Source organism: Chaetodon trifascialis, chromosome 16, assembly GCF_039877785.1.
Source record: "Chaetodon trifascialis isolate fChaTrf1 chromosome 16, fChaTrf1.hap1, whole genome shotgun sequence".
NCBI lineage: Eukaryota > Metazoa > Chordata > Actinopteri > Chaetodontiformes > Chaetodontidae > Chaetodon > Chaetodon trifascialis.
Window position 1 is genome coordinate 5,452,188 of NC_092071.1, and position 26,532 is coordinate 5,478,719.

The following is a 26,532-nucleotide window of genomic DNA, read 5'->3' on the forward strand; positions in this document are numbered from 1 at the left end:
ACCCCGATGCCAGGTCGATAAGCGAACTGCAGCAGGTCCAGCACAGAGCTCACCTGGGTGAGGTGGCCGAGGACGATCCTCTCCATGGTCTTCATTAGGTGGGAGGTCAGGGCGACAGGTCTGTAGTGGCTTGGTTCCCTGGGATAGGCTGTTTTTGGAACCGGCACAACGCAGGAGGTCCTCCACAGGGCTGGGACTCTCTCCAGACTGAGACTCAGGTTGAACATGTACAGAACCACCTGACTGAGCTGGTCTGCACACTCCCTGAGCACCCTGGAGCTGATGGCATCTGGGCCTGTGGCTTTCCTGGCCTTTGTCTTACTGAGCTCCCTCCTCACCTGGTCCATAGTGATGGAGAGGGGGGGAGGTGGGTGACTGTGGGGGGTAGTCCAGAGCTGTAAGTGGTGGTGGTGGGGGGACCTTGATGACAATGGGGGTTGGAGCAGAGGTGTCTGAGGGGAGCTGAGGTGTTAAGGACTGCAGTTTAGGCCCCAATGAAAGGGGGCTGGAGTGGGGGCAGAGTCAAATCTATTAAAAAAAAACAAGTTTAACTCATTTGCCCAGGCCTGATCTCCAGTGGTGGCTTGTCCATACCCACTTTTGCCATGGCCCGAGATATTTTTCAGACCTCTCCACACATTTCGGACATTGTTCTTCTCTAGGCGCTGCTCCAGTTTCTCCCTGTAGTTTTTCTTACACCTCCTGATATTATACTTCAGCTCCCGCTGTACTCTCCGCAGCTCCTCCTTGTCCCCTGAGATGGAGATAACTAGCCTTGAGTCCAAAATGTGTCCCCCTTTGACTTAACTCCATGAATATGCAGATACACAAGGAGAAGTATGGAGGAAACAAGAGAAATGAGGATTTTCACTCACTCTACTGTCATGTCCATTTAGTGCAAAACAATTTTGCAAAAATAAAGCTGGATGCACCGTTTCAGCAACCAGCAATGGAGCTAAAAAAAGCTGACACTGAGTGATCCCTGCAGAGGAGAAGGACACTAAAGCCTGACATAGAAATACTGTTATCAGGGTTATGAAAATGGATTGAGATTTGAAGAAATACAGGGATTAAATGATTCTGAATGGTGACCATCTTGTTTATAATTGAACTTCCTGTTTTCTATGGAAATAAATTACGTATTTCTCGGAAGTTATTATCTTAAAATCACAGCCAGACAGCCTTAGTATCAGCTTGGGGCTGCGAAGGGCGGTTGATGTTTCTATGACAATGCTGACTGTGGGCAGGGATCAACGTTGCTGATTGACACTCAGAACACAAAGCAAAATCATCAAAAGCAAACACGCACTCCTCGACAAGTCAGAGCATCGTCAACGCTCAAACGAGAAGACAGGAGCGTGGAAAAGGACTCTTTGGGCTTTTCACGAAAACCTTTGCATCCTTATCATCATCATTATCATCGTTATCATTTCTTTCACGTGTTTGATGAAATCTTGAATTGCTGTCTGTTCATTAAGTGTAAGTTGCCCGTTTTACTGCAGGTAACCGTGTGATGCATTATATTTTTAACCGTGTGATGCATTATATTTATCTATTTATTTCAGAATCACAAACATCACTAAAGACTGGTTTTGTTCACATTTCTGTTTTTAACAACCCTTTACTGGAGTTTACAGTAGCATGGGGTTAGATATTTAAAATAAGATAAGACAAGATATAGCTTTATTGATCACACACCGAGGAAATTATGTTGTTACAGACAGCAGTAATGGCAAGAATAAAGAATAAAGAGGGAGCCGTAGAAAACAACAAAAATAAAAATCAAGAAGGAATAAAGAAATGTAAACAAATCCTAAATATGCGTATATTGCACATCGTACGATAATGATAATAAAAATACAGTGTTTTTGTACTATTGCACAGGATATTTACACAGGATTTAATGGATATTAGCAAAATGCTAAACATAAATAATGCAGTAGGTTTGTGACACAGTTAATTGTTAAATGATGCTTTAAGTTGCACCTTTCTCTTGCAGAACTGTGCTGCTTCAGATGGAGAACATAACAGTGGTAACACCTCTCAAACAGCCCATTGTATTCGAGCTGGAGAGCTTCCATGTTCCGCCAGGATACGGCTCTCTACTGTTCATCCTGGCCCTGCTGAACTACATGGTGACGCTGCTGGGGAATGGCACAGTGGCGAGTATCATCATCATAGACAAGAACCTGCACAGACCCATGTACGTCATGGTTTGTAACCTGGCAGTCTGTGATCTGCTGGGGTCCACAGCGGTGCTGCCTCGTCTCATGTTCTACTTCTTGACGGGGCAGAAGAAGATTGCCTACATCCCAGCCATCGCTCAGGCCTTTTCGGTGCACACGTACGGGGTCGCAGTTCAGACTATTCTGGGTGCAATGGCCTATGACAGGTATCAAAATGCATCAGCACAAAAAGAGAGTTAATCACAGGTTGAAGTTGTTGTTTTGCTGTCATGCATAAATAGTACTGACCGAGAGATGAATTTACTGTTTTAAAAGAAGATTTCAGCTTCAGTGTCAGACTGGGTGTGTTTTGGTCTTTAAGTGTTATGAAATATTATTAATGGGTTATGGAAAGACCTTTGCTGCACCTTTTTGCTACCTTCCCAAGTCTCGAGTCTGTGTCCTGGGAAAAGAAAAGTTTTTTAGATCCAGGCAACCTTGAGTTGAAACAAATCAATTCAAATGCTTTTCTACTAACTATTTTTATTTATTTTTCTACTTTCATCTCAAAGAATTCCTTAATACTTTGCACAAAATGCCCCCCAAATAGTCTGTATGTGTATTTATTTTGTGGCCATACATTATGTTTGGGTTTGACTGTGAGCAAAACCTATATGAGAGTAACTTTAGGATATTTATATAGAAATACTGTAGATGCAAATAGTTTCAGATGCTATACATTTAGCTGGAAAAAACAAGGGTGTTTTTATGTCTTTAACTCTTTCTGCAGGTACGTTGCCGTGTGTGAACCTCTCAGGTATCCAACCATCATGACGTCGGCTCGGCTACACCTCTGCTGCGCCCTGGCCTGGTTCACCGCTCTGCTGTGTATTTCTGTGCTCTTCGCCTTACACATGAACGTCTCGCTGTGTGGTAACACCATCAAACACGTCTACTGCAGCAACCGCAGTATCCTGAGCCTGGCCTGCTCTCCCACCACCATAAATAATATCTACGGTATTATTATTATTATTAGAATAACTTAAATGATAAAGCTTTACAGCAATCACTCTTACTGCAGAACAAAGTGAAGTAAAGGGACAGTAGACAGAATGGGAGGTTCACATGTTTTAACTGAAAGGATGACTGTGATTTTTATGTTTTTCTAGGTCTGTCCATGTCCTGGGTTGTGAGTACAGGCATCTTCCTCATCATCGCTTTTTCCTACTTCAGAATCCTGAATGCTTCAGTAAAACAGGGCAGAGGTGACAGCATCATCCGCAGCAAGGCCTTTCAGACATGTGCATCGCACCTTGTTGTTTATGTGCTCTATGAAATAGCTTCAGTGGTCATCATTTTGAGTCTGAGGTTCCCTTCAGTCTCCCAAAATATCAAGAAGTTCTTCAGTATCCTGTTTGTCATTATCCCACCAGCCGTCAACCCCATCATTTATGGACTGGTCAGTAAAGACCTGCGTGCTAGCATCATCAGGTGTTTTAATGTACAAGTCCATCACAAAAAATAAGAGGGGTGTTTTAGGGCCTTGTGTGGCCTTGTGGTCTAAGGTGCAAAACATATAATCGCATCCCTCTCACTCTTTCCACATGTCTCCTGTCTGCATCTGCTTTCAAATATAAACTATTATCTGTTTCAGCTTTTTATTTTGCAGCTCTGGCCACCTACAACCTATTAGTTTCATTTGAAAAATTAAATGGCAACATGTTTTTCTAAAGGGTTGCACGGTGGCACAGCAGGTAGTGCGCGTGCCTCACAGCAACAAGGTTGCTGGTTCGATTCCCGGGTCGGGCCTTTCTGTGCGAAGTTTGCATGTTCTTCCTGTGCATGCGTGGGTTCTCTCTGGGCACTCCGGCTTCCTCCCACAGACCTCATTAGGTTAATTGGTGACTGTAAAATTGCCCCTAGGTGTGAGTGTGTGTGTGAATGGTTGTTGTTTAGTTTTACTCTGCAAATTAAATATTAAAACTAATTAAATATTGTTGCTGTTGTTGTTTCAATTAACAACAGCAACAATATACAACAATACAATACAACAAATATGTTGTTGTTTCAATTAAATACAACTGTTTTCTATGGAATTGGAACACATGTAAAATCAATAAAAACCCCTTTACAAGCCATCTGAATTGGTCCTGTTATTGTGTTATCATATGGTGAATAAAGGTGAACATCTAGTCAATAAAGAATGTTCTAAACCAGTGGTTCTCAACTGGTCTGGCTTCCACCATCTGGGACCCACCATCACCCCTTCATGACAAGTTGGGACCCAAATCGAGGAAAAAAGATGGCATTCCACTGCATAAAGAATGCCCTTCAAAATAAAAGCACATGATTCTATTTCTTGACTTTTTTGGCCAGGCAAAAAGTTTCCAAGTTTTCAATCTAGTCTCTGCATAAAAGTCACTCATACAAGAATCTGTTAATCAGTAAATCCTACAAATTGCTACAACCAAGCTACTGGCAATAAATGTTAGCTAGTTATATTTGCTGACATTTTACCTTAAGTCTGCCTGGCTGATCAGCGCTGTCTGAACACTGACTGCGTCTAACAGTGCAGGGGTCATTGCAGTCTCAGGGTTGGAATAATGCTACTCCAGACTGCATTGTGAGTATGTTAGCATGCTAATGTTACCGAACTGATGACTTAATGTTACATCACGTGTTATGGAAGATTAAGTGAGTCCCCTGATGTTAAAACTGTAGCCATAAACAGTGGGATTCCTTCATTGCTGCAGTGAATGCTAACTGTAGTGACAGCTAAATACTGATGCAGTCACAAAGCAGGTGTTTATGTATAACAAGCAAGAAAAATGCATTTTCATACATTCGAAAAAATATGTAGAAATGTTCAATTTTGCATGAGCGAATGCTGCTATGTATACTTTTTTATTCAATGGAAAAGTTTTTGTTTCGTTGAACAGCAGCTAATGTCATTTAACACAGCCAGTATCTCTGATATCTTGATTGACAATATTTTATCAATCTCCTAACATGAACACAAGACTGTTATCTTGTTATTTCAGGTTGATGGAAAATTACACCTACAACAGCTTCACCCTCCTCATCGAAGGGATTGTGGTCAGGAAGGATTCCATGTACCCTGTTTTTTTCCTCTTCTTCATTTCCTACATTTTTCTGATGGTTGTAAATGTAGGCATTACAGTTCTAATCTTTATTGACAAGAGCCTCCACCTGCCCATGTATCTCATTTTTTGCAACCTGTCACTCAGTGACATAATGGGAGGTACTAATATTTTGCCCCGTTTGCTTGTAGATGTGTTGCGGCCTCCCTCTGAGCGCCTCATCAGTTATTATGAATGTGTGGTCCAAGCTTTCATTACACAGTTGTTTGGTGCGACTTCCCACACCGTGCTCATGATTATGCCATTTGACAGATATGTGGCCATCTGCAATCCTCTGCGCTATTCTGCCATAATGACCAACAAGATGGTGATCAAGCTGACAGTGTCTGCCTGGGGAGTGGCCTTTGTTTTGGTTGGGATTCTGCTCGGTTTGACCATACGGCTGAACCGATGCAGGACTGTGATCACACATCCCTTCTGTGACAATGCCTCATTATTTAAACTCTCCTGCGAGAGTGTGTTCATCAATAATGTCTATGGCCTCACTTTCACTGTAGTTCTGTTGACAGCGTCTATAGGCAGCATGGTTCTCACCTACACTAAGATCACACTAGTCTGCTTGACCAGTAAAAGTAAGTCATTGAACAGTAAGGCCTTGAAGACCTGCAGCACTCACCTGGTTGTGTATCTAATCCTGCTGATGTGTGGATTTATTGTCATTATTCTGCATCGCTTCCCTCAGTACAAAGAATACCGAAAACTCTCTGCCATTCTGCTTGCTATAGTGCCTAGTAGCCTCAACACCATCATTTATGGGGTGCAGTCTAAAGAAATCCGAAAAATTATCTGGAAATATTTCAGACCTTAAAGTGTTTTCAATTGTGTAACAAATAAACATTTACTTTCACACACAATTCAAGGAAATTATATAAATCATATCAAGAGATATCTGAGATTTTATTGAATCAAAACTCTTTGCATCAAATATTCTGTTTCTGTGTCATTTAACTCTGATGTGATTGTATTTCTGAACTTTTTAGGTGACCAACAAAGAAGAAAACTACATTGTTCATTTTTATTTTGGGGTAGTTTGTGGTGAACATCTGTCCATTTAAGTCAGAACAAAGGTCCAGGGGACAGTGGACTGTCATGGATACTCTGAAGACCGTCTCAGCTGTTGTTCATCTGACCAACAATCTCACTGGATGTTTGTTTGTGGCCTCGTAGAATTCACTCAGTCTACATGTCACTCATGGTTCGATCCAACCACATGCTTCTGTAACGCAGCTGTAATTTTAGCCAGCTTGTGAATGTTATCCAAAAGCTATGTGACGACCGCTTGACAACGGTCAGTTCATCCGCAAACACACTGGTAGGAGGGACAGCAGACTCAGGTTATAGCCGTGTCAAAAGACAAGCAGATCATTTCATCTTATGGAGTTTAAAGGGAAACTTTATACAGCTACAGGTTTAACTAGTAAGGGACTGATTTAGATTCAGATTCAGATTTTATTTGTCACAAATATACAATGCAGTGAAATGTACAGTCGGCTCCATGCTAAGTAAAAACAAAACAAAACAAAACAAAACAAAACAAAACAAAACAAAACAAAAAAACAGACACAGAAACAAGCCATGAAGACAGTAACAGACAAGAAAACAATGCATTCAAGATGTCGGGAGGTTATTGCAGAGGTTATTGCAGATGCCTATTTTCCAAAAGTGCTAATCAGTGCCATTTAGAAATCAGACGGCTTGGGGGAAGAAAGTCTTCCTGAGTCTCTCAGTCCTTGCCGCCAATGTGTAATATCTGTTTCCTGAGCAGAGCAGAAAGAACATACCATAGTCTGGGGGGCTGGGGTCTCTCAGGATTTTGGTGGTCTTGTCCTTGCACCGCTTGATATAGATGTCCTCTAGGTTAGGGAGTTTCCCACCTATGGTGCATTCAGTTGAAACCACATTGCAAGCGCGTTCGGCACGCGTGATGGTCACTCAACCTGACCGAATGTACACAGGTGACACAGGGATGTCTGGTGATCTGTGACTCAAATTGCCTGGTGACAAACGTGTATGCCAATTTCCCCGGGTCGGCACATGACTCGTTCATCCTAGCGAATTCTAGCATCCCTACAGTCTTTCAGGGGGACACCCCTCTGCATGGGTGGCTGCTAGGTGATAACGGCTATCCACTGAAAACGCGGTTGATGATGCCACATAGACAGCAGCGTGGTTTTAACGGTGTTTTCAGCAGTGCTCAGTCAGTCATCAAACACATATCTGGGGTTCTCAAAATGCGTTTTAGATGTCTGGACCAGACAGGTGGTTCATTAACATACAGCCCTCAGAGTGTCGGTGGATTCTTCATGGTGTAAAATGCAACATGGCTGTACGACGTGGATGTTAAAGGTGAGGTGAGGAGCTGGTGTGATTGGTGAAGATTGGACTCGGCTGTGTCAAACCCACTCCACGCCTTCTCCCCTCCCTCCTTCCGAGTTGTGCCGCTGGGTGGGACTGAGATGAGAAGGGGGAGTAGTTGTGCCGGCAGCGCAGTGCACGAAAATACAAAGTCTGTGCTGCCACACCCCATCGGCGAAGCGGACCTGACTTTGCGCCGCGCCGGCGGCAGAATCGAAAATAAAGCCCTCACTGTTCACTGAGAGACACCTGAGTTATCTGTCAGATATACGTTAGGATAAACATCGATGACCCTGCCACCTCGTGGTATGAGCATGCCACACTGCATTATGAAATGGAACAATTTTTATTTCAGGATGAACTTTCTGTTCATCTATAAGTGACACTGAATTCACATTGTAGCTGGAGCTCATTCACAGCCATCCTGTCTGCAGATGAATGTGGTTGTAATGTGGCTCATTTTCCTGTTGTTGACATTGTTGTCATGGTGACATTAACTTGTGCACACAGTGCTTCATGTTGTTGCTGTCGAGTTCACATGTTAACATTACTCAGATACAGTGAATTCCTTTACTCTATAATGAAATTTCTAGTGTAAATGAGGTTGTAAGAATAAGTTTGAGTCAGAAAGAAACTTTGGACAAACCGTTCAATTGTGTGCTGGCCCAATCACAAGAGATGTGACCTTAATTAATTGATTAAATATTATTCTGTTATTTTTACTGTTTATTGAGAACCCCTGATCTGAAGCTTACCACAGTTTTATCTTTAAGACAATGCAGGTTTTAAATCTTATTTTATTTTAATTTCATCTGTATTTTATGTCCAGCTGTTCTTCTTTTGGTTGATTCATCTGCTTGAAATTTTAATTGTTTGATTTATTCCCAAAGTTTTATCATTTTGCTGATTTGTCTTTTTATTTTTGTAAATTTACATTTTTCGCTTTGTATTTATGTTTCTTGATGTCCAGGATCTTTTGACAGCTTTTTATGCAGCTATATTTATTGAAGTTAAAATTAGGTTAAAATGAAAGTTGAATTAATGCATGATTAAGATCATAAATAGCAGTAAATACTAGGTCTGACATGTGGTTGAAATTATGTTACACTTATGTATGAATGCAGTTTGCACTTCTAAGTGACACCCTCTTCTTTTTTGCTATTGGAAGTGGTGAAAATTCCATTCTGATAGTGAAGTAGTTAAAGGAATCTTAAGAAACTCATGAAATGAGTGTTGACATTTTACTTTAAGTCTGCCTGGCTGATCAGCGCTGTCTGAACACTGACTGCGTCTAACAGTGCAGGGGTCATTGCAGTCTCAGGGTTGGAATAATGCTACTCCAGACTGCATTGTGAGTATGTTAGCATGCTAATGTTACCGAACTGATGACTTAATGTTACATCACGTGTTATGGAAGATTAAGTGAGTCCCCTGATGTTAAAACTGGAGCCATATTCCTTCATTGCTGCAGTGAATGCTAACTGTGGTGACAGCTAAATACTGATGCAGTCACGAAGCAGGTATTTATGTATAACAAGCATGAAAAATGCATTTTCATACATTCTAAAAAATATGTAGAGATGTTCAATTTTGCATGAGCGAATGCTGCTATGTATACTTTTTTATTCAATGGAAAAGTTTTTATTTGCACCACTCCCTGCAGGGCCTTATGGTCCTGCATGGTGGTGATTCCATATCATTCCATATCTGTGCTGAGGGTGAGGGGGGATGAGGTGTGTCTGCCTGCTTTCACCACCTGAGGTCTCTCTGACAAAAAGTCCAGGATTCACCTGTAGAGGACATTGTTCAGCCCCAGGCTCCTGAGCTTTGTGATGAGGGTGGAGGGAAGAATAGTATTAAAGGCTGGACTATAGTCAACAAATAACAGTCTCACATAGTTCAGTACTTTTCCCTTGCTCTTCTCCAGGTGTGATAGGACAGTGTGTAGTATGTGAGCGATGGCATCCTCAGTGGATCTAATGGGCCGGTATGCAAATTGTAGAGGGTCCAGGATGTTAAAACTGCAGCCATGAAACAGTGAGATCCATTCATAGCTGCAGTGAATGCTAACTGTAGTGACAACTAAACACTGATGCAGTCACAAAGCAGGTATTTATGTATAACAAGCAAGAAAAATGCATTTTCATATTTTCTAGAAATATGTAGAGATGTTTAATTTAGCATGAGCCAGTGCTGCTATGTTTACTTTTTTATTCAATGGAAAAGTTTTTATTTGTTTTGTTGAACAGCAGCTAATGTCATTTAACACAGCCAGTATCTCTGATATCTTGATTGACAATATTTTATCAATCTCCTAACATGAACACAAGACTGTTATCTTGTTATTTCAGGTTGATGGAAAATTACACCTACAACAGCTTCACCCTCCTCGTTGAAGGGATTGCGGTCACAAAGGATTCCATGTACCCTGTCTTTTTCCTCTTATTCATTTCCTACATTTTTCTGATGGTTGTAAATGTAGGCATTACAGTTCTAATTTTTATTGACAAGAGCCTCCACCTGCCCATGTATCTCATTTTTTGCAACCTGTCGCTCAGTGACATAATGGGAAGTACTAATATTTTGCCCCGTTTGCTTGTAGATGTGTTGCGGCCTCCCTCTGAGCGCCTCATCAGTTATTATGAATGTGTGGTCCAAGCTTTCATTACACAGTTGTTTGGTACGACTTCCCACACCGTGCTCATGATTATGACATTTGACAGATATGTGGCCATCTGCAATCCTCTGCGCTATTCTGCCATAATGACCAACAAGATGGTGATCAAGCTGACAGTGTCTGCCTGGGGAGTGGCCTTTGTTTTGGTTGGGATTCTGCTCGGTTTGACCATACGGTTGAACCGATGCAGGACTGTGATCACACACCCCTTCTGTGACAATCCCTCATTGTTTAAACTCTCCTGCGAGAATGTGTTCATCAATAATGTCTATGGCCTCACTTTCACTGTAGTTCTGTTCACAGCTTCTATAGGCAGCATGGTTTTCACCTACACTAAGATCACACTAGTCTGCTTGACCAGTAAAAGTAAGTCATTGAACAGTAAGGCCTTGAAGACCTGCGGCACTCACCTGGTTGTGTATCTGATCCTGCTGATATGTGCATTTATTCTCATTATTCTACATCGCTTCCCTCAGTACAAAGAATACCGAAAACTCTCTGCTATTCTGCTTGCTATAGTGCCTGGTAGCCTCAACACCATCATTTATGGGGTGCAGTCTAAAGAAATACGAAAAATTATCTGGAAATATTTAAGAACTTGAAGTGTTTTCCATTGTGTAACAAATAAACATTTACTTTCGCAAACAATTCAAGGAAATGATAAAAATCATATCAAACCACGATCTGAGATTTTGTTGTATCAAAACTCTACTGCATCAAATATTCTGTTATTTTATATGTAAATGAGTAAATAAATGTTGAGAGCAAAAAAGTTCTACAGACAGTGAACACAGAGTATTAGAAAACAGGACAACCACAAATGAAATAATGAAACGTGGGATATTGGTTATGTCTATGTGAACAGCTTTATTTAAAGAGGTTGTTATTGTAAATATTGTATATCGTTTGTTGTAAATGATCTATTCAGATTTGTGATCTTCATCAGTATATAATAAATGCAACAAGATGGCACCATAGTTGCTCTGCTCTCGCTTTGATTTCCCACAACATGTATCTTAATTACTCCAGAGTTACAGTGTAATCTTTTGTACTGACGGTGTACCATATGGAACCCCAAAAGTGCCATGAAGAAAAAAGAAAAGTATATAGTGCACACAAGATACTAAAACCTGTGCACGTAATACAAAATCGACTGCACGAGATGCTAAAACGTGCACACGAGACACTAATACTTGTGCACGTTTAAGCTAAATCATGTCCTTGAGTTAATAAAACGTGCGCTCCAGATACCGTTATTTCCCACGCTTTAACTTGTCCGTGTACGGCTCTCCGTAGTGACAACTTCAGATGTTCACAGTCACACACGTGATACAATGGAGAGAAGAGCTCAGCTAACTAATTTTTATTTTCACCTCGGAATCTTATATGATGACATTCTTGTGGCTTTTGCCCTAAAACATGGGATGCGTTGCTGCCTGTCTGTATAAATGAACGAGTACGTTTTATCAATTCATGTGCACGTTTTAGTATCTCGTGCGCACTATATAGTTTTTTTTTTTTTTTTTTTCCTTCTTCGTGGCACTTTACGGGCTCCGTAGTACCAGTTCAGTACATACAAACACATGTTGTACTGGGGAACAAGACCTGAAGTTATGAAGGTAACAATGCATGACCTTACATAGAACTTAAACTGTAGTTATTTTTCAAGCGTATATATGACCGACTGAGCAATAACCTCAACATTTGGTAGGAACTACTAGGGACAGCAGACTCAGGTTATAGCTGTGTCCAAAGACAGGCAGATCATCTCATGGAGTTTAAAGGGAAACTTTATACAGTTACAAGTTTAACTTGTCAAGGACTGATTTAGCATTAAGCTATAGCATTACGTGTGGCCACAGAGTCATAAATATGAATATAGAATGAACCTCATGGTTGTGATCAGGCAGCAGGCCTGTTTCATACTGTGTAAGTGTGGATGTGATGGTACAAATTCTGATATTACTGATTATGAGGGAAACTTAACTGTATGATTATGTCACAAGCTCCAGGACAGGAGCAGACGTCTGTCCACTTTCTGTGAGTAAAGCTGAACATCAATGTTCTCAGCAGGTTTGATTCAGGCTCTCATTATTTTCACTTTCAAACAACTACCCCTACAGGATCCTTGAAGCTGATTCACGTCATTGAGCTTCATGGCTGACAGGCTGCAGTGGAATGTTTGGTTTCCTGTTATGATGCAAAGACTGACGACAGCATTCAATTCTCGAATGTAGATTCTTTATATATGGAGCTGCCCCAGAGGGAGAAGCTCAGACACTCAGTGTTCACTGAGAGACACCTGAGTTATCTGTCAGATATACGTTAGGATATACATCGATGACCCTGCACCTCGTGGTATGAGTACGCCACACTGCATTATGGGATCAGCCACAATCTTTCCTGCACGCCTCAGGGTCCTGGAGATGTACAGGTCCTGAAGAGACGGGAGATTGCAGCCGATCACCTTCTCTGCAGACTGAATGACACGCTGCAGTCTGCCCTTGTCCTTGGCAGTGGCAGCAGTGTACCAGATGGTGATGGAGGAGGTGAGGATGGACTCAGTGATGGCTATGTAGAAGTGCACCATCATTGTCTTTGGCAGACTGAATTTCTTCAGCTGTCGTAGGAAGTACATCCTCTGCTGTGCTTTCTTGATGAGGGAGCTGATGTTTGGCTCCCACTTGAGGTCCTGGGAGATGATAGTTCCCAGGAAGCGGAAAGACTCCACAGTGTCAATAGTGGAGTTACAGAGGATGATGGGGGCAGGTGAGGCAGAGTTCTTTCTATAGTACACAACCATCTCCACTGTCTTTAGAGCGTTGATCTGGTTGCACCAGGTCACCAGATGGTAAACCTCCCACCTGTAGGCGGACTTGTCACCATCAGAGATAAGTCTAATGAGGGTGGTGTCATCCGCAAACTTCAGGAGCTTGACGGACTGGTGACTGGAGGTGCAGCTGTTCGTATATAGGGAGGAGAGCAGAGGAGAAAGAACGCAGCCCTGGGGGGATCCGGTGCTGATGGTTTTAGTGTCAGAGACGTGTTTCCCCAGTTTCATGCACTGTTTCCTGTCAGACAGGAAGTCTGTAATACACCTGCAGGTGGAGTCAGGCACGCTCAGCTGGGAGAGCTTCTCCTGAAGCAGAGTTGGGATGATGGTCTGAAAAGCAGAACTGAAATCCACAAACAGGATCCTGGCATAGGTTCCCGCGGAGTCCAGGTGCTGGAGGATGAAGTGGAGGGCCAAGTTGACTGCATCATCTACAGATCTGTTGGCTCTGCAGGCAAACTGCAGGGGGTCCAGGAGAGGGTCAGTGATGTCGAGGTGTGAGAGCACAAGGCGCTCAAAGGACTTCATGACCACAGAGGTCAGGGTGACGGGTCCTGTGGTCCTTGGCTTCTTGGGGACAGTGATGATGGTTGAAGACTTGAAGCAGGCTGGCATGTGACATGTCTCCAATGAGGTGTTGAAAATATCTGTGAACACCGGAGACAGCTGATCAGCGCAGTGCTTCAAGGCAGATGGGAAGACAGAATCCGGACCAGCTGCTATCCGGGGATTCTGTCTCCTGAAGAGTTTGTTGACATCCTTCTCCTTTTTTGCTATTGGAAGTGGTGAAAATAATTTTCTGATAATAAAGTTGTTAAATGAATCTTAAGAAACTCATGAAATGAGTGTTGACATTTTACTTTAATTCTGCCTGACTGATCAGTGTTGTCTGACTACTGATTGCTTCTGACAGTGCAGGGGTCATTGCAGTCTCAGGGTTGGAATAATGCTACTCCAGACTGCATTGTGAGTATGTTAGCATGCTAATGTTACCAAACTGATGACTTAGTGTTACATCACGTGTTATGGAAGACGAAGTGAGTCCCCTGATGCTAAAACTGCAGCCATAAAACAGTGGGAACCTCTTATTACTGAATGCCACCTGTAGTGACAACTAAATACTGATGCAGTCACAAAGCAGGTATTTATGTATAACAATCATGAAAAATGCATTTTCATATATTCTAAAAAAATGTGTAGAGATGTTTAATTTTGCATGAGCCAGTGTTGCTATGTTTACTTTTTATTCAATGGAAAAGTTTTTATTTGTTGAACAGCAGCTAATGTCATTTAACACAGCCAGTATCTCTGATATCTTGATTGACAATATTTTATCAATCTCCTAACATGAACACAAGACTGTTATCTTGTTATTTCAGGTTGATGGAAAACTACACCTACAACAGCTTCACCCTCCTCATCGATGGGATTGCGGTCACAAAGGATTCCATGTACCCTGTCTTTTTCCTCTTCTTCATTTCCTACATTTTTTCTGATGGTTGTAAATGTAGGCATTACAGTTCTAATTTTTATTGACAAGAGCCTCCACCTGCCCATGTATCTCATTTTTTGCAACCTGTCAGTCAGTGACATAATGGGAAGTACTAAGTACTAAGTACTCACAGGTGAAACAGGGATGTCTGGTGATCTGTGACTCAAATTGCCTGGTGACAAACATGTATACCAATTTCCCCGGGTCGGCACATGACTCGTTCATCCTAGCGAATTCAGCATCCCTACAGTCTTTCAGGGGGACACCCCTCTGGATGGGTGGCTGCTACCCTCAGAGTGTCGGCGCATTCTTCGTGGCATGTTGCGTTTTACACAACATGGCTGTACGACGTGGATGTCACTATGAACTCACGGAGGACACATTAAGGGACTTAAGACGGAGAGAAGCTGAATTGCATGTGCCGTGTCAACTGGGAGAGCAGCAGAGCGCACAGGAGAGGAGGGAGCGCCTCCCTGCCCAGCTTTGTCATTAAGTGAGTATTTGCGGTCACATCAGTTCAAAAAACATCTGATGATCAATAACTTTCCACACTAAAGGGATAGACAGTATTGAATTAAATTTCACAAGGCCGTAGATACGGCCACTGCGAGCCTGGACCTGAACGTCAGTCTCCTCCTGGGAGAAGTTTGGGTGTTGGACACTTTCCTGCGTGGGTTCAGTCATCCCCGAAACTTGCCATGCGCCTCGCCAACTGCGTTTTTAAAGGTGAAGTGAGGAGCTGGTGTGATTGGTGAAGATTGGACTCGGCTGTGTCAAACCCACTCCACGCCTTCTCCCCTCCCTCCTTCCAAGTTGTGCTACTGGGTGGGACTGAGATGAGGAGGGGGAGTAGTTGCGCCGGCAGTGCAGTGCACGAAAATACCAAAGTCTGCGCTGCCACACCCCATCGGCAAAGCGGACCTGACTTTGTGCCGCACCGGCGGCAGAATCGAAAATAGAGCCCTCACTTTTCACTGAGAGACACCTGAGTTATCTGTCAGATATACGTTAGGATATACATCGATGTCCCTGCACCTCGTGGTATGAGCACGCCACACTGCATTATGAAATGGAACGATTTTTATTTAGGGATCAGAATCAGAATCAGAAAAGCTTTATTGCCAAGTACGATTTTACACATACCAGGAATTTGTTTTGGTGAAGTTGGTGCATGACAAATCTTTTAGAATAAGCTCTTCAAAAGTAAAAATATAACAATATAAATATACATACACAGTCCTTTTTTTTTCAGAATGAAAAGAGCAGTGCAGCTGGCAGCGATACAGTAAAATAGTTGAGCGTTAATGTAACGCATGGAGTTTTGGTAATGTCAATGTGACAAATAGAGGCAGCAGTGGAGTGTGAAGAGTGTCAGGGGGGTTCCGGGCATTGTTGATAAGGCTGACAACAGACTGGAAAAAACTGTTCTTGTGGCGTGAGGTTTTGGCCCTGATGGACGGCAACCTCCTGCCAGAGGGGAGTGTCTCAAAGAGTTTGTGTCCGGGATGGGAGGGATCAGCCACAATCTTTCCTGCACGCCTCAGGGTCCTGGAGATGTACAGGTCCTGAAGAGACGGGAGATTGCAGCCGATCACCTTCTCTGCAGACTGAATGACACGCTGCAGTCTGCCCTTGTCCTTGGCAGTGGCAGCAGTGTACCAGATGGTGATGGAGGAGGTGAGGATGGACTCAGTGATGGCTATGTAGAAGTGCACCATCATTGTCTTTGGCAGACTGAATTTCTTCAGCTGTCGTAGGAAGTACATCCTCTGCTGTGCTTTCTTGATGAGGGAGCTGATGTTTGGCTCCCACTTGAGGTCCTGGGAGATGATAGTTCCCAGGAAGCGGAAAGACTCCACAGTGTCAATAGTGGAGTTACAGAGGATGATGGGGGCAGGTGAAGCAGAGTTCTTTCTATAGTACACAACCATCTCCACTGTCTTTAGAGCGTTGATCTGGTTGCACCAGGTCACCAGATGTTCAACCTCCCACCTGTAAGCAATCTTGTCCCCATCAGAGATGAGTCTAATGAGGGTGGCGTCATCTGCATACTTCAGGAGCTTGACGGACTGGTGACTGGAGGCAGAGGCAGGGTTTCCAGGGGGGCTAGGAGGGCAACACGCCCTTGGCGGGCTGGTGCAAGGTGGTGAAGAAAAATCTTCGTTCCACCCAGGAGGCATCGGGCTCTTACCCTATGGTATCTTGTAAAATTTGATATGTGTGGGCTTATATACAGACCCAGTCAGGATGAGTCATGGTTGGTAAAAACTTTACAAGACTGACTTTAGTGATGTAGTTAGGTGTAAAATATGAATAAAATGACGTGCTGCATGACTGGCTTTATTTTCACTCTCACATTTAACTTCATTACGTACAAATCTACAAGAGGATCGCCGATATTGTCTCCAAGTGTATTTTGGGTAAAATCGTCATCAACCGTCCATCACATCATCATCAGTCATTTGTCAACAGAGTGCAAGCTAGGTGGAGCATTTTTACGGACTAAGCTAAACATGAGTGGCAGTTCATATAAGCATAAAAGTGGAGCGAAGTCGGGGCCACACAGCACGCCTCGAGCTTGTGCATGGCGTTGCTGAGCTGCTGCGTCTCTCGCGTGTGTTCCTGTTCACATATCCTGCGTGTCTGCAGCGGCGCAGCAACTGCCGGCTCCATCTGTTTACATGGAGTTTGCGTTTGATAATTATCGACAACAAAAATGATGACGTAATTTTACTTTACATGTGCTGGAACAGGGACTGAGCTACAGGAGGAGAGAGTGGGAGAGAGGGAAAGGAGTAGAGATGATGGAGAACTTCTGTCCCTCTCATATTGTGTATTTTCTCGTCATGTGTGTCACATATGCAGATACAGACATTGTAATCGCTGTGAAATACTCACATAATACTGAATCTCTAGTTGATGCGCCGCAGCAGTCACGCAGGACTCGCGCGATTCTCACACGCCGAAATGAAAACCATGCCGCAACGCCACGCTCTGCGCAGGCGTGCTATGTGGCCCCGGCCTTACTGAAGGCTTTGAGCCTTGTGTCAAAAATGTAGTATGTATGCTTGTAAGCCCCGCTGTTGCGGCCATGTGTATGTTGAAAAGCGATGTTATCATGAGCTTTATTGGGTTTAAAGGGCCCGGTCACGTGCCCCGTGCCTGGCCCAGCACTGATTTGTTCCGCTAGTGACTGGAGGTGCAGCTGTTCGTATATAGGGAGGAGAGCAGAGGAGAAAGAACGCAGCCCTGGGGGGATCCGGTGCTGATGGTTTTAGTGTCGGAGATGTGTTTCCCCATGCACTGTTTCCTGTCAGACAGGAAGTCTGTAATACACCTGCAGGTGGAGTCAGGCACGCTCAGCTGGGAGAGCTTCTCCTGAAGCAGAGTTGGGATGATGGTGTGAAAAGCAGAACTGAAATCCACAAACAGGATCCTGGCATAGGTTCCCGCGGAGTCCAGGTGCTGGAGGATGAAGTGGAGGGCCAAGTTGACTGCATCCTCTACAGACAGACAGAAGCAGGCTGGCACGTGAAATGTCTCCAGTGAGGTGTTGAAAATATCTGTGAGCACTGGAGACAGCTGATCAGCGCAGTGCTTCAAGGTAGATGGGAAGACAGAATCCGGAATACTTTCTGGGGATTCTGTCTCCTGAAGAGTTTGTTGACATCCTTCTCCTTTTTTCCTATTGGAAGTGGTGAAAATAATTTTCTGATAATAGTGTTGTTTGAACACTGACCGCTTCTGACAACGCAGGGGTCATTGCAGTCTCACGGTTGGAATAATGCTACTCCAGACTGCATTGTGAGTATGTTAGCATGCTAATGTTACCAAACTGGTGACTTAATGTTGCATCACGTTATGGAAGACGAAGTGAGTCCCCTGATGCGAAAACTGCAGCCATAAAACAGTGGGATCCTCTCATTGCTGAATGCTAACTGTAGTGACAACTAAATACTGATGCAGTAACAAAGCAGGTATTTGTGTATAACAATCATGAAAAATGCATTTTCATATTTTCTAAAAATATGTAGAGATGTTTAATTTTGTATGAGCCAGTGTTGTTATGTTTACTTTTTTATTCAATGGAAAAGTTTTTATTTGTTTTGTTGAACAGCAGCTAATGCCATTTCACACAGCCAGTATCTCTGATATCTTGATTGACAATATTTTTATCAATCTCCTAACATGAACACAAGACTGTTATCTTGTTATTTCAGGTTGATGGAAAACTACACCTACAACAGCTTCACCCTCCTCGTCGAAGGGATTGCGGTCACAAAGGATTCCATGTACCCTGTCTTTTTCCTCTTCTTCATTTCCTACATTTTTCTGATGGTTGTAAATGTAGGCATTACAGTTCTAATCTTTATTGACAAGAGCCTCCACCTGCCCATGTATCTCATTTTTTGCAACCTGTCAGTCAGTGACATAATGGGAAGTACTAATATTTTGCCCCGTTTGCTTGTAGATGTGTTGCGGCCTCCCTCTGAGCGCCTCATCAGTTATTATGAATGTGTGGTCCAAGCTTTCATTACACAGTTGTTTGGTGCGACTTCCCACACCGTGCTCATGATTATGACATTTGACAGATATGTGGCCATCTGCAATCCTCTGCGCTATTCTGCCATAATGACCAACAAGATGGTGATCAAGCTGACAGCCTGATACACAGCTGTAATTTTAGCCAGCTTGTGAATGGTAGGGAGTTGCCCACCTATGGTGCATTCAGTTGAACGCACCACTCCCTGCAGGGCCTTATGGTCCTGCATGGTGGTGATTCCATATCAAGTGGTGATGCACCCAATTAGAATGCTCTCAATGGTGTTGGAGTAAAAGCCCTGCAGGACTGCTTTGGACACTCTGAATTTCTTCAGCTGTGGCTGTGCTGAGGGTGAGGGGGGATGAGGTGTGTCTGCCTTTCACCACCTGAGGTCTCTCTGACAAAAAGTCCAGGATTCACCTGTAGAGGACGTCGTTCAGCCCCAGGCTCCTGAACTTTGTGATGAGGGTGGAGGGAAGAATAGTATTAAAGGCTGGACTATAGTCAACAAATAACAGTTTCACATAGTTCAGCACTTTTCCCTTGCTCTTCTCCAGGTATGATAGGACAGTGTGTAGTATGTGAGCAATGGCATCCTCAGTGGATCGATTGGGCCGGTATGCAAATTGTAGAGGGTCCAGGATGTTAAAACTGCAGCCATGAAACAGTGAGATCCATTCATAGCTGCAGTGAATGCTAACTGTAGTGACAACTAAACACTGATGCAGTCACAAAGCAGGTATTTATGTATAACAAGCAAGAAAAATGCATTTTCATATTTTCTAGAAATATGTAGAGATGTTTAATTTAGCATGAGCCAGTGCTGCTATGTTTACTTTTTTATTCAATGGAAAAGTTTTTGTTTTGTTGAACAGCAGCTAATGTCATTTAACACAGCCAGTATCTCTGATATCTTGATTGACAATATTTTATCAATCTCCTAACATGAACACAAGACTGTTATCTTGTTATTTCAGGTTGATGGAAAATTACACCTACAACAGCTTCACCCTCCTCGTTGAAGGGATTGCGGTCACAAAGGATTCCATGTACCCTGTCTTTTTCCTCTTCTTCATTTCCTACATTTTTCTGATGGTTGTAAATGTAGGCATTACAGTTCTAATTTTTATTGACAAGAGCCTCCACCTGCCCATGTATCTCATTTTTTGCAACCTGTCGCTCAGTGACATAATGGGAAGTACTAATATTTTGCCCCGTTTGCTTGTAGATGTGTTGCGGCCTCCCTCTGAGCGCCTCATCAGTTATTATGAATGTGTGGTCCAAGCTTTCATTGCACAGTTGTTTGGTACGACTTCCCACACCGTGCTCATGATTATGACATTTGACAGATATGTGGCCATCTGCAATCCTCTGCGCTATTCTGCCATAATGACCAACAAGATGGTGATCAAGCTGACAGTGTCTGCCTGGGGAGTGGCCTTTGTTTTGGTTGGGATTCTGCTCGGTTTGACCATACGGTTGAACCGATGCAGGACTGTGATCACACACCCCTTCTGTGATAATGCCTCCTTGTTTAAACTCTCCTGCGAGAATGTGTTCATCAATAATGTCTATGGCCTCACTTTCACTGTAGTTCTGTTCACAGCTTCTATAGGCAGCATGGTTCTCACCTACACTAAGATCACACTAGTCTGCTTGACCAGTAAAAGTAAGTCATTGAACAGTAAGGCCTTGAAGACCTGCAGCACTCACCTGGTTGTGTATCTGATCCTGCTGTTGTGTGGATTTATTGTCATTATTCTACATCGCTTCCCTCAGTACAAAGAATACCGAAAACTCTCTGCCATTCTGCTTGCTGTAGTGCCTGGTAGCCTCAACACCATCATTTATGGGGTGCAGTCTAAAGAAATACGAAAAATTATCTGGAAATATTTAAGAACTTGAAGTGTTTTCCATTGTGTAACAAATAAACATTTACTTTCGCAAACAATTCAAGGAAATGATATAAATCATATCAAACCACGATCTGAGATTTTGTTGTATCAAAACTCTACTGCATCAAATATTCTGTTATTTTATATGTAAATGAGTAAATAAATGTTGAGAGCAAAAAAGTTCTACAGACAGTGAACACAGAGTATTAGAAAACAGGACAATCACAAATGAAATAATGAAACGTGGGATATTGGTTATGTCTATGTGAACAGCTTTATTTAAAGAGGTTGTTATTGTAAATACTGTATATCGTTAGGTGTAAATGATCTATTCAGATTTGTGATCTTCATCAGTATATAATAAATGCAACAAGATGGCACCATAGCTGCTCTGCTCTCGCTTTGATTTCCCACAACATGTATCTTAATTACTCCAGAGTTACAGTGTAATCTTTTGTACTGACGGTGTACCATATGGAGCCCCAAAAATGCCATGAAGAAAAAAGAAAAGTATATAGTGCACACAAGATACTAAAACCTGTGCACGTAATACAAAATCGACTGCACGAGATGCTAAAACGTGCACACGAGACACTAATACTTGTGCACGTTTAAGCTAAATCATGTCCTTGAGTTAATAAAACGTGTGCTCCAGATACCGTTATTTCCCACGCTTTGACTTGTCCGTGTACGGCTCTCCGTAGTGACCACTTCAGATGTTCACAGTCACACACGTGATACAATGGAGAGAAGAACTCAGCTAACTAATTTTTATTTTCACCTCGGAATCTTATATGATGACATTCTTGTGGCTTTTGCCCTAAAACATGGGATGAATTGCTGCCTGTCTGTATAAATGAACGAGCACGTTTTATCAATTCATGTGCACGTTTTAGTATCTCGTGCACACTATATAGTTTTTTTTAATTTTTTTTTCCTTCTTCGTGGCACTTTACGGGCTCCGTAGTACCAGTTCAGTACATACAAACACATGTTGTACTGGGGAACAAGACCTGAAGTTATGAAGGTAACAATGCATGACCTTACAAAGAACTTAAACTGTAGTTATTTTTCAAGCGTATATATGACCTACTGAGCAATAACCTCAACATTTGGTAGGAACTACTAGGGACAGCAGACTCAGGTTATAGCTGTGTCCAGAGACAGGCAGATCATCTCAGGGAGTTTAAAGGGAAACTTTATACAGTTACAAGTTTAACTTGTCAGGGACTGATTTAGCATTAAGCTATAGCATTACGTGTGGCCACAGAGTCATAAATATGAATATAGAATGAACCTCATGGTTGTGATCAGGCAGCAGGCCTGTTTCATACTGTGTAAGTGTGGATGTGATGGTACAAATTCTGATATTACTGATTATGAGGGAAACCTAACTGTATGATTATGTCACAAGCTCCAGGACAGGAGCAGACGTCTGTCCACTTTCTGTGAGTAAAGCTGAACATCAATGTTCTCAGCAGGTTTGATTCAGGCTCTCATTATTTTCACTTTCAAACAACTACCCCTACAGGATCCTTGAAGCTGATTCACGTCATTGAGCTTCATGGCTGACAGGCTACAGTGGAATGTTTGGTTTCCTGTTATGATGCAAAGACTGACGACAGCATTCAATTCTCGAATGTAGATTCTTTATATATGGAGCTGCCCCAGAGGGAGAAGCTCAGACACTCAGTGTTCACTGAGAGACACCTGAGTTATCTGTCAGATATACGTTAGGATATACATCGATGACCCTGCACCTCGTGGTATGAGTACGCCACACTGCATTATGGGATCAGCCACAATCTTTCCTGCACGCCTCAGGGTCCTGGAGATGTACAGGTCCTGAAGAGACGGGAGATTGCAGCCGATCACCTTCTCTGCAGACTGAATGACACGCTGCAGTCTGCCCTTGTCCCTGGCAGTGGCAGCAGTGTACCAGATGGTGATGGAGGAGGTGAGGATGGACTCAGTGATGGCTATGTAGAAGTGCACCATCATTGTCTTTGGCAGACTGAATTTCTTCAGCTGTCGTAGGAAGTACATCCTCTGCTGTGCTTTCTTGATGAGGGAGCTGATGTTTGGCTCCCACTTGAGGTCCTGGGAGATGATAGTTCCCAGGAAGCGGAAAGACTCCACAGTGTCAATAGTGGAGTTACAGAGGATGATGGGGGCAGGTGAGGCAGAGTTCTTTCTATAGTACACAACCATCTCCACTGTCTTTAGAGCGTTGATCTGGTTGCACCAGGTCACCAGATGGTAAACCTCCCACCTGTAGGCGGACTTGTCACCATCAGAGATAAGTCTAATGAGGGTGGTGTCATCCGCAAACTTCAGGAGCTTGACGGACTGGTGACTGGAGGTGCAGCTGTTCGTATATAGGGAGGAGAGCAGAGGAGAAAGAACGCAGCCCTGGGGGGATCCGGTGCTGATGGTTTTAGTGTCAGAGACGTGTTTCCCCAGTTTCATGCACTGTTTCCTGTCAGACAGGAAGTCTGTAATACACCTGCAGGTGGAGTCAGGCACGCTCAGCTGGGAGAGCTTCTCCTGAAGCAGAGTTGGGATGATGGTGTGAAAAGCAGAACTGAAATCCACAAACAGGATCCTGGCATAGGTTCCCGCGGAGTCCAGGTGCTGGAGGATGAAGTGGAGGGCCAAGTTGACTGCATCATCTACAGATCTGTTGGCCCTGCAGGCAAACTGCAGGGGGTCCAGGAGAGGGTCAGTGATGTCGAGGTGTGAGAGCACAAGGCGCTCAAAGGACTTCATGACCACAGAGGTCAGGGCAACAGGTCCTGTGGTCCTTGGCTTCTTGGGGACAGTGATGATGGTTGAAGACTTGAAGCAGGCTGGCATGTGACATGTCTCCAATGAGGTGTTGAAAATATCTGTGAACACCGGAGACAGCTGATCAGCGCAGTGCTTCAAGGCAGATGGGAAGACAGAATCCGGACCAGCCGCTATCCGGGGATTCTGTCTCCTGAAGAGTTTGTTGACATCCTTCTCCTTTTTTGCTATTGGAAGTGGTGAAAATAATTTTCTGATAATAAAGTTGTTAAATGAATCTTAAGAAACTCATGAAATGAGTGTTGACATTTTACTTTAATTCTGCCTGACTGATCAGTGTTGTCTGACTACTGATTGCTTCTGACAGTGCAGGGGTCATTGCAGTCTCAGGGTTAGAATAATGCTACTCCAGACTGCATTGTGAGTATGTTAGCATGCTGATGTTACCAAACTGATGACTTAGTGTTACATCACGTGTTATGGAAGACGAAGTGAGTCCCTTGATGCTAAAACTGCAGCCATAAAACAGTGGGAACCTCTCATTACTGAATGCCACCTGTAGTGACAACTAAATACTGATGCAGTCACAAAGCAGGTATTTATGTATAACAATCATGAAAAATGCATTTTCATATATTCTAAAAAAATATGTAGAGATGTTTAATTTTGCATGAGCCAGTGTTGCTATGTTTACTTTTTATTCAATGGAAAAGTTTTTATTTGTTGAACAGCAGCTAATGTCATTTAACACAGCCAGTATCTCTGATATCTTGATTGACAATATTTTATCAATCTCCTAACATGAACACAAGACTGTTATCTTGTTATTTCAGGTTGATGGAAAACTACACCTACAACAGCTTCACCCTCCTCATCGATGGGATTGCGGTCACAAAGGATTCCATGTACCCTGTCTTTTTCCTCTTATTCATTTCCTACATTTTTCTGATGGTTGTAAATGTAGGCATTACAGTTCTAATTTTTATTGACAAGAGCCTCCACCTGCCCATGTATCTCATTTTTTGCAACCTGTCAGTCAGTGACATAATGGGAAGTACTAATATTTTGCCCCGTTTGCTTGTAGATGTGTTGCGGCCTCCCTCTGAGCGCCTCATCAGTTATTATGAATGTGTGGTCCAAGCTTTCATTACACAGTTGTTTGGTACGACTTCCCACACTGTGCTCATGATTATGACATTTGACAGATATGTGGCCATCTGCAATCCTCTGCGCTATTCTGCCATAATGACCAACAAGATGGTGATCAAGCTGACAGTGTCTGCCTGGGGAGTGGCCTTTGTTTTGGTTGGGATTCTGCTCGGTTTGACCATCCGGCTGAATCGATGCAGGACTGTGATCACACACCCCTTCTGTGACAATGCCTCACTGTTTAAACTCTCCTGTGAGAGTGTGTTCATCAATAACATCTATGGCCTCACTTTCACTGTAGTTCTGTTGACGGCGTCTATAGGCAGCATGGTTCTCACCTACACTAAGATCACACTAGTCTGCCTGACCAGTAAAAGTAAGTCTTTGAACAGTAAGGCCTTGAAGACCTGCAGCACTCACCTGGTTGTGTATCTGATCATGCTGTTGTGTGGATTTATTGTCATTATTCTGCATCGCTTCCCTCAGTACAAAGAATACCAAAAACTCTCTGCCATTCTGTTTGCTATAGTGCCTGGTAGCCTCAACACCATCATTTATGGGGTGCAGTCTAACGAAATCCAAAAAATTATCTGGAAATATTTCAGACCTTAAAGTGTTTTGATTGTGTAACAAATAAACATTTACTTTCGCACACAATTCAAGGAAATGATATAAATCATATCAAACCATGATCGGAGATTTTATTGAATCAAAACTCTTTTGCATCAAATATTCCGTTTTTCATGTAAATGAGTAAAGAAATGTTGAGAGCAAAAAGTTCAACAGACAGTGAACACAGGGTATTAGAAAACAGGACAACCACAAATCAAATAATGAAACGTGGGATATTGGTTATGTCAATGTGAACAGCTTTATTTAAAGAGGTTGTTATTGTAAATACTGTATATCGTTTGTTGTAAATGATCTATTCAGATTTGTGATCTTCATCAGTATATAATAAATGCAACAAGATGGCACCATATCTGCTCTGCTCACACTTTGATTTCCCACAACATGTATCTTAATGACTCCAGAGTTACAGCGTAATCTTTTGTACTGGCAGTGTACCAGTACAGTACATACAAACACATGTTGTAGTGGTGTATGTATGATCTACTCAGCAATAACCTCAACATTTGGTAGGAACTACTGCTACTACTAGTATTTTAAGTACTGATTACTTATTCTCTTAGTTCTACAGAGTACAGTATGACCATAAAAGTGAGCAGAGATTTGGACATGTTGGGGAAGATGGAGTGATGACGTCTGTGTCATTTAACTCTGAAGTGACTGTATTTCTGACCTTTTTAGGCAACCAACAAAGAAGAAAACTACACTGTTCATTTATATTTTAAGGTACTTTGTAGTGAACATCTGTCAGAACAAAGGTCCAGGGGACAGTGGACTGTCATGGATACTCTGAAGACCGTGTCAGCTGTCGTTCATCTCACCAGCAAACTCACTAGACGTTTGGC

At 42.8% G+C, this 26,532-nt stretch overlaps 5 protein-coding genes across 5 annotated transcripts; all 5 read left to right on the plus strand.

Moving 5' to 3' along the window:
• Nucleotides 1-1,641: 1,641 nt before the first annotated feature.
• Nucleotides 1,642-3,690, plus strand: LOC139344959 (olfactory receptor 2K2-like). Its single transcript, XM_070983403.1, has 4 exons — nt 1,642-1,646; nt 2,000-2,392; nt 2,983-3,182; nt 3,335-3,690. The coding sequence occupies exons 1-4, from the start codon at nt 1,642-1,644 to the stop codon at nt 3,688-3,690; spliced, it is 954 nt and encodes a 317-aa protein (XP_070839504.1).
• A 1,517-nt stretch (nt 3,691-5,207) lies between these two features.
• Nucleotides 5,208-6,134, plus strand: LOC139344960 (olfactory receptor 52N5-like). The gene has a single exon (XM_070983404.1). The coding sequence runs from the start codon at nt 5,211-5,213 to the stop codon at nt 6,132-6,134; it is 924 nt and encodes a 307-aa protein (XP_070839505.1). The 5' UTR covers nt 5,208-5,210.
• A 3,899-nt stretch (nt 6,135-10,033) lies between these two features.
• On the plus strand, nt 10,034-10,960 carry LOC139344962 (olfactory receptor 8G17-like). Its single transcript, XM_070983405.1, has one exon. It carries the CDS (start codon nt 10,037-10,039, stop codon nt 10,958-10,960), a length of 924 nt encoding a protein of 307 aa, XP_070839506.1. The 5' UTR covers nt 10,034-10,036.
• Nucleotides 10,961-20,204: 9,244 nt separating this feature from the next.
• On the plus strand, nt 20,205-21,131 carry LOC139344964 (olfactory receptor 8G17-like). The gene has a single exon (XM_070983407.1). The coding sequence runs from the start codon at nt 20,208-20,210 to the stop codon at nt 21,129-21,131; it is 924 nt and encodes a 307-aa protein (XP_070839508.1). The 5' UTR covers nt 20,205-20,207.
• A 3,611-nt stretch (nt 21,132-24,742) lies between these two features.
• Nucleotides 24,743-25,669, plus strand: LOC139344677 (olfactory receptor 52N5-like). The gene has a single exon (XM_070983007.1). The coding sequence runs from the start codon at nt 24,746-24,748 to the stop codon at nt 25,667-25,669; it is 924 nt and encodes a 307-aa protein (XP_070839108.1). The 5' UTR covers nt 24,743-24,745.
• Nucleotides 25,670-26,532: the final 863 nt, after the last annotated feature.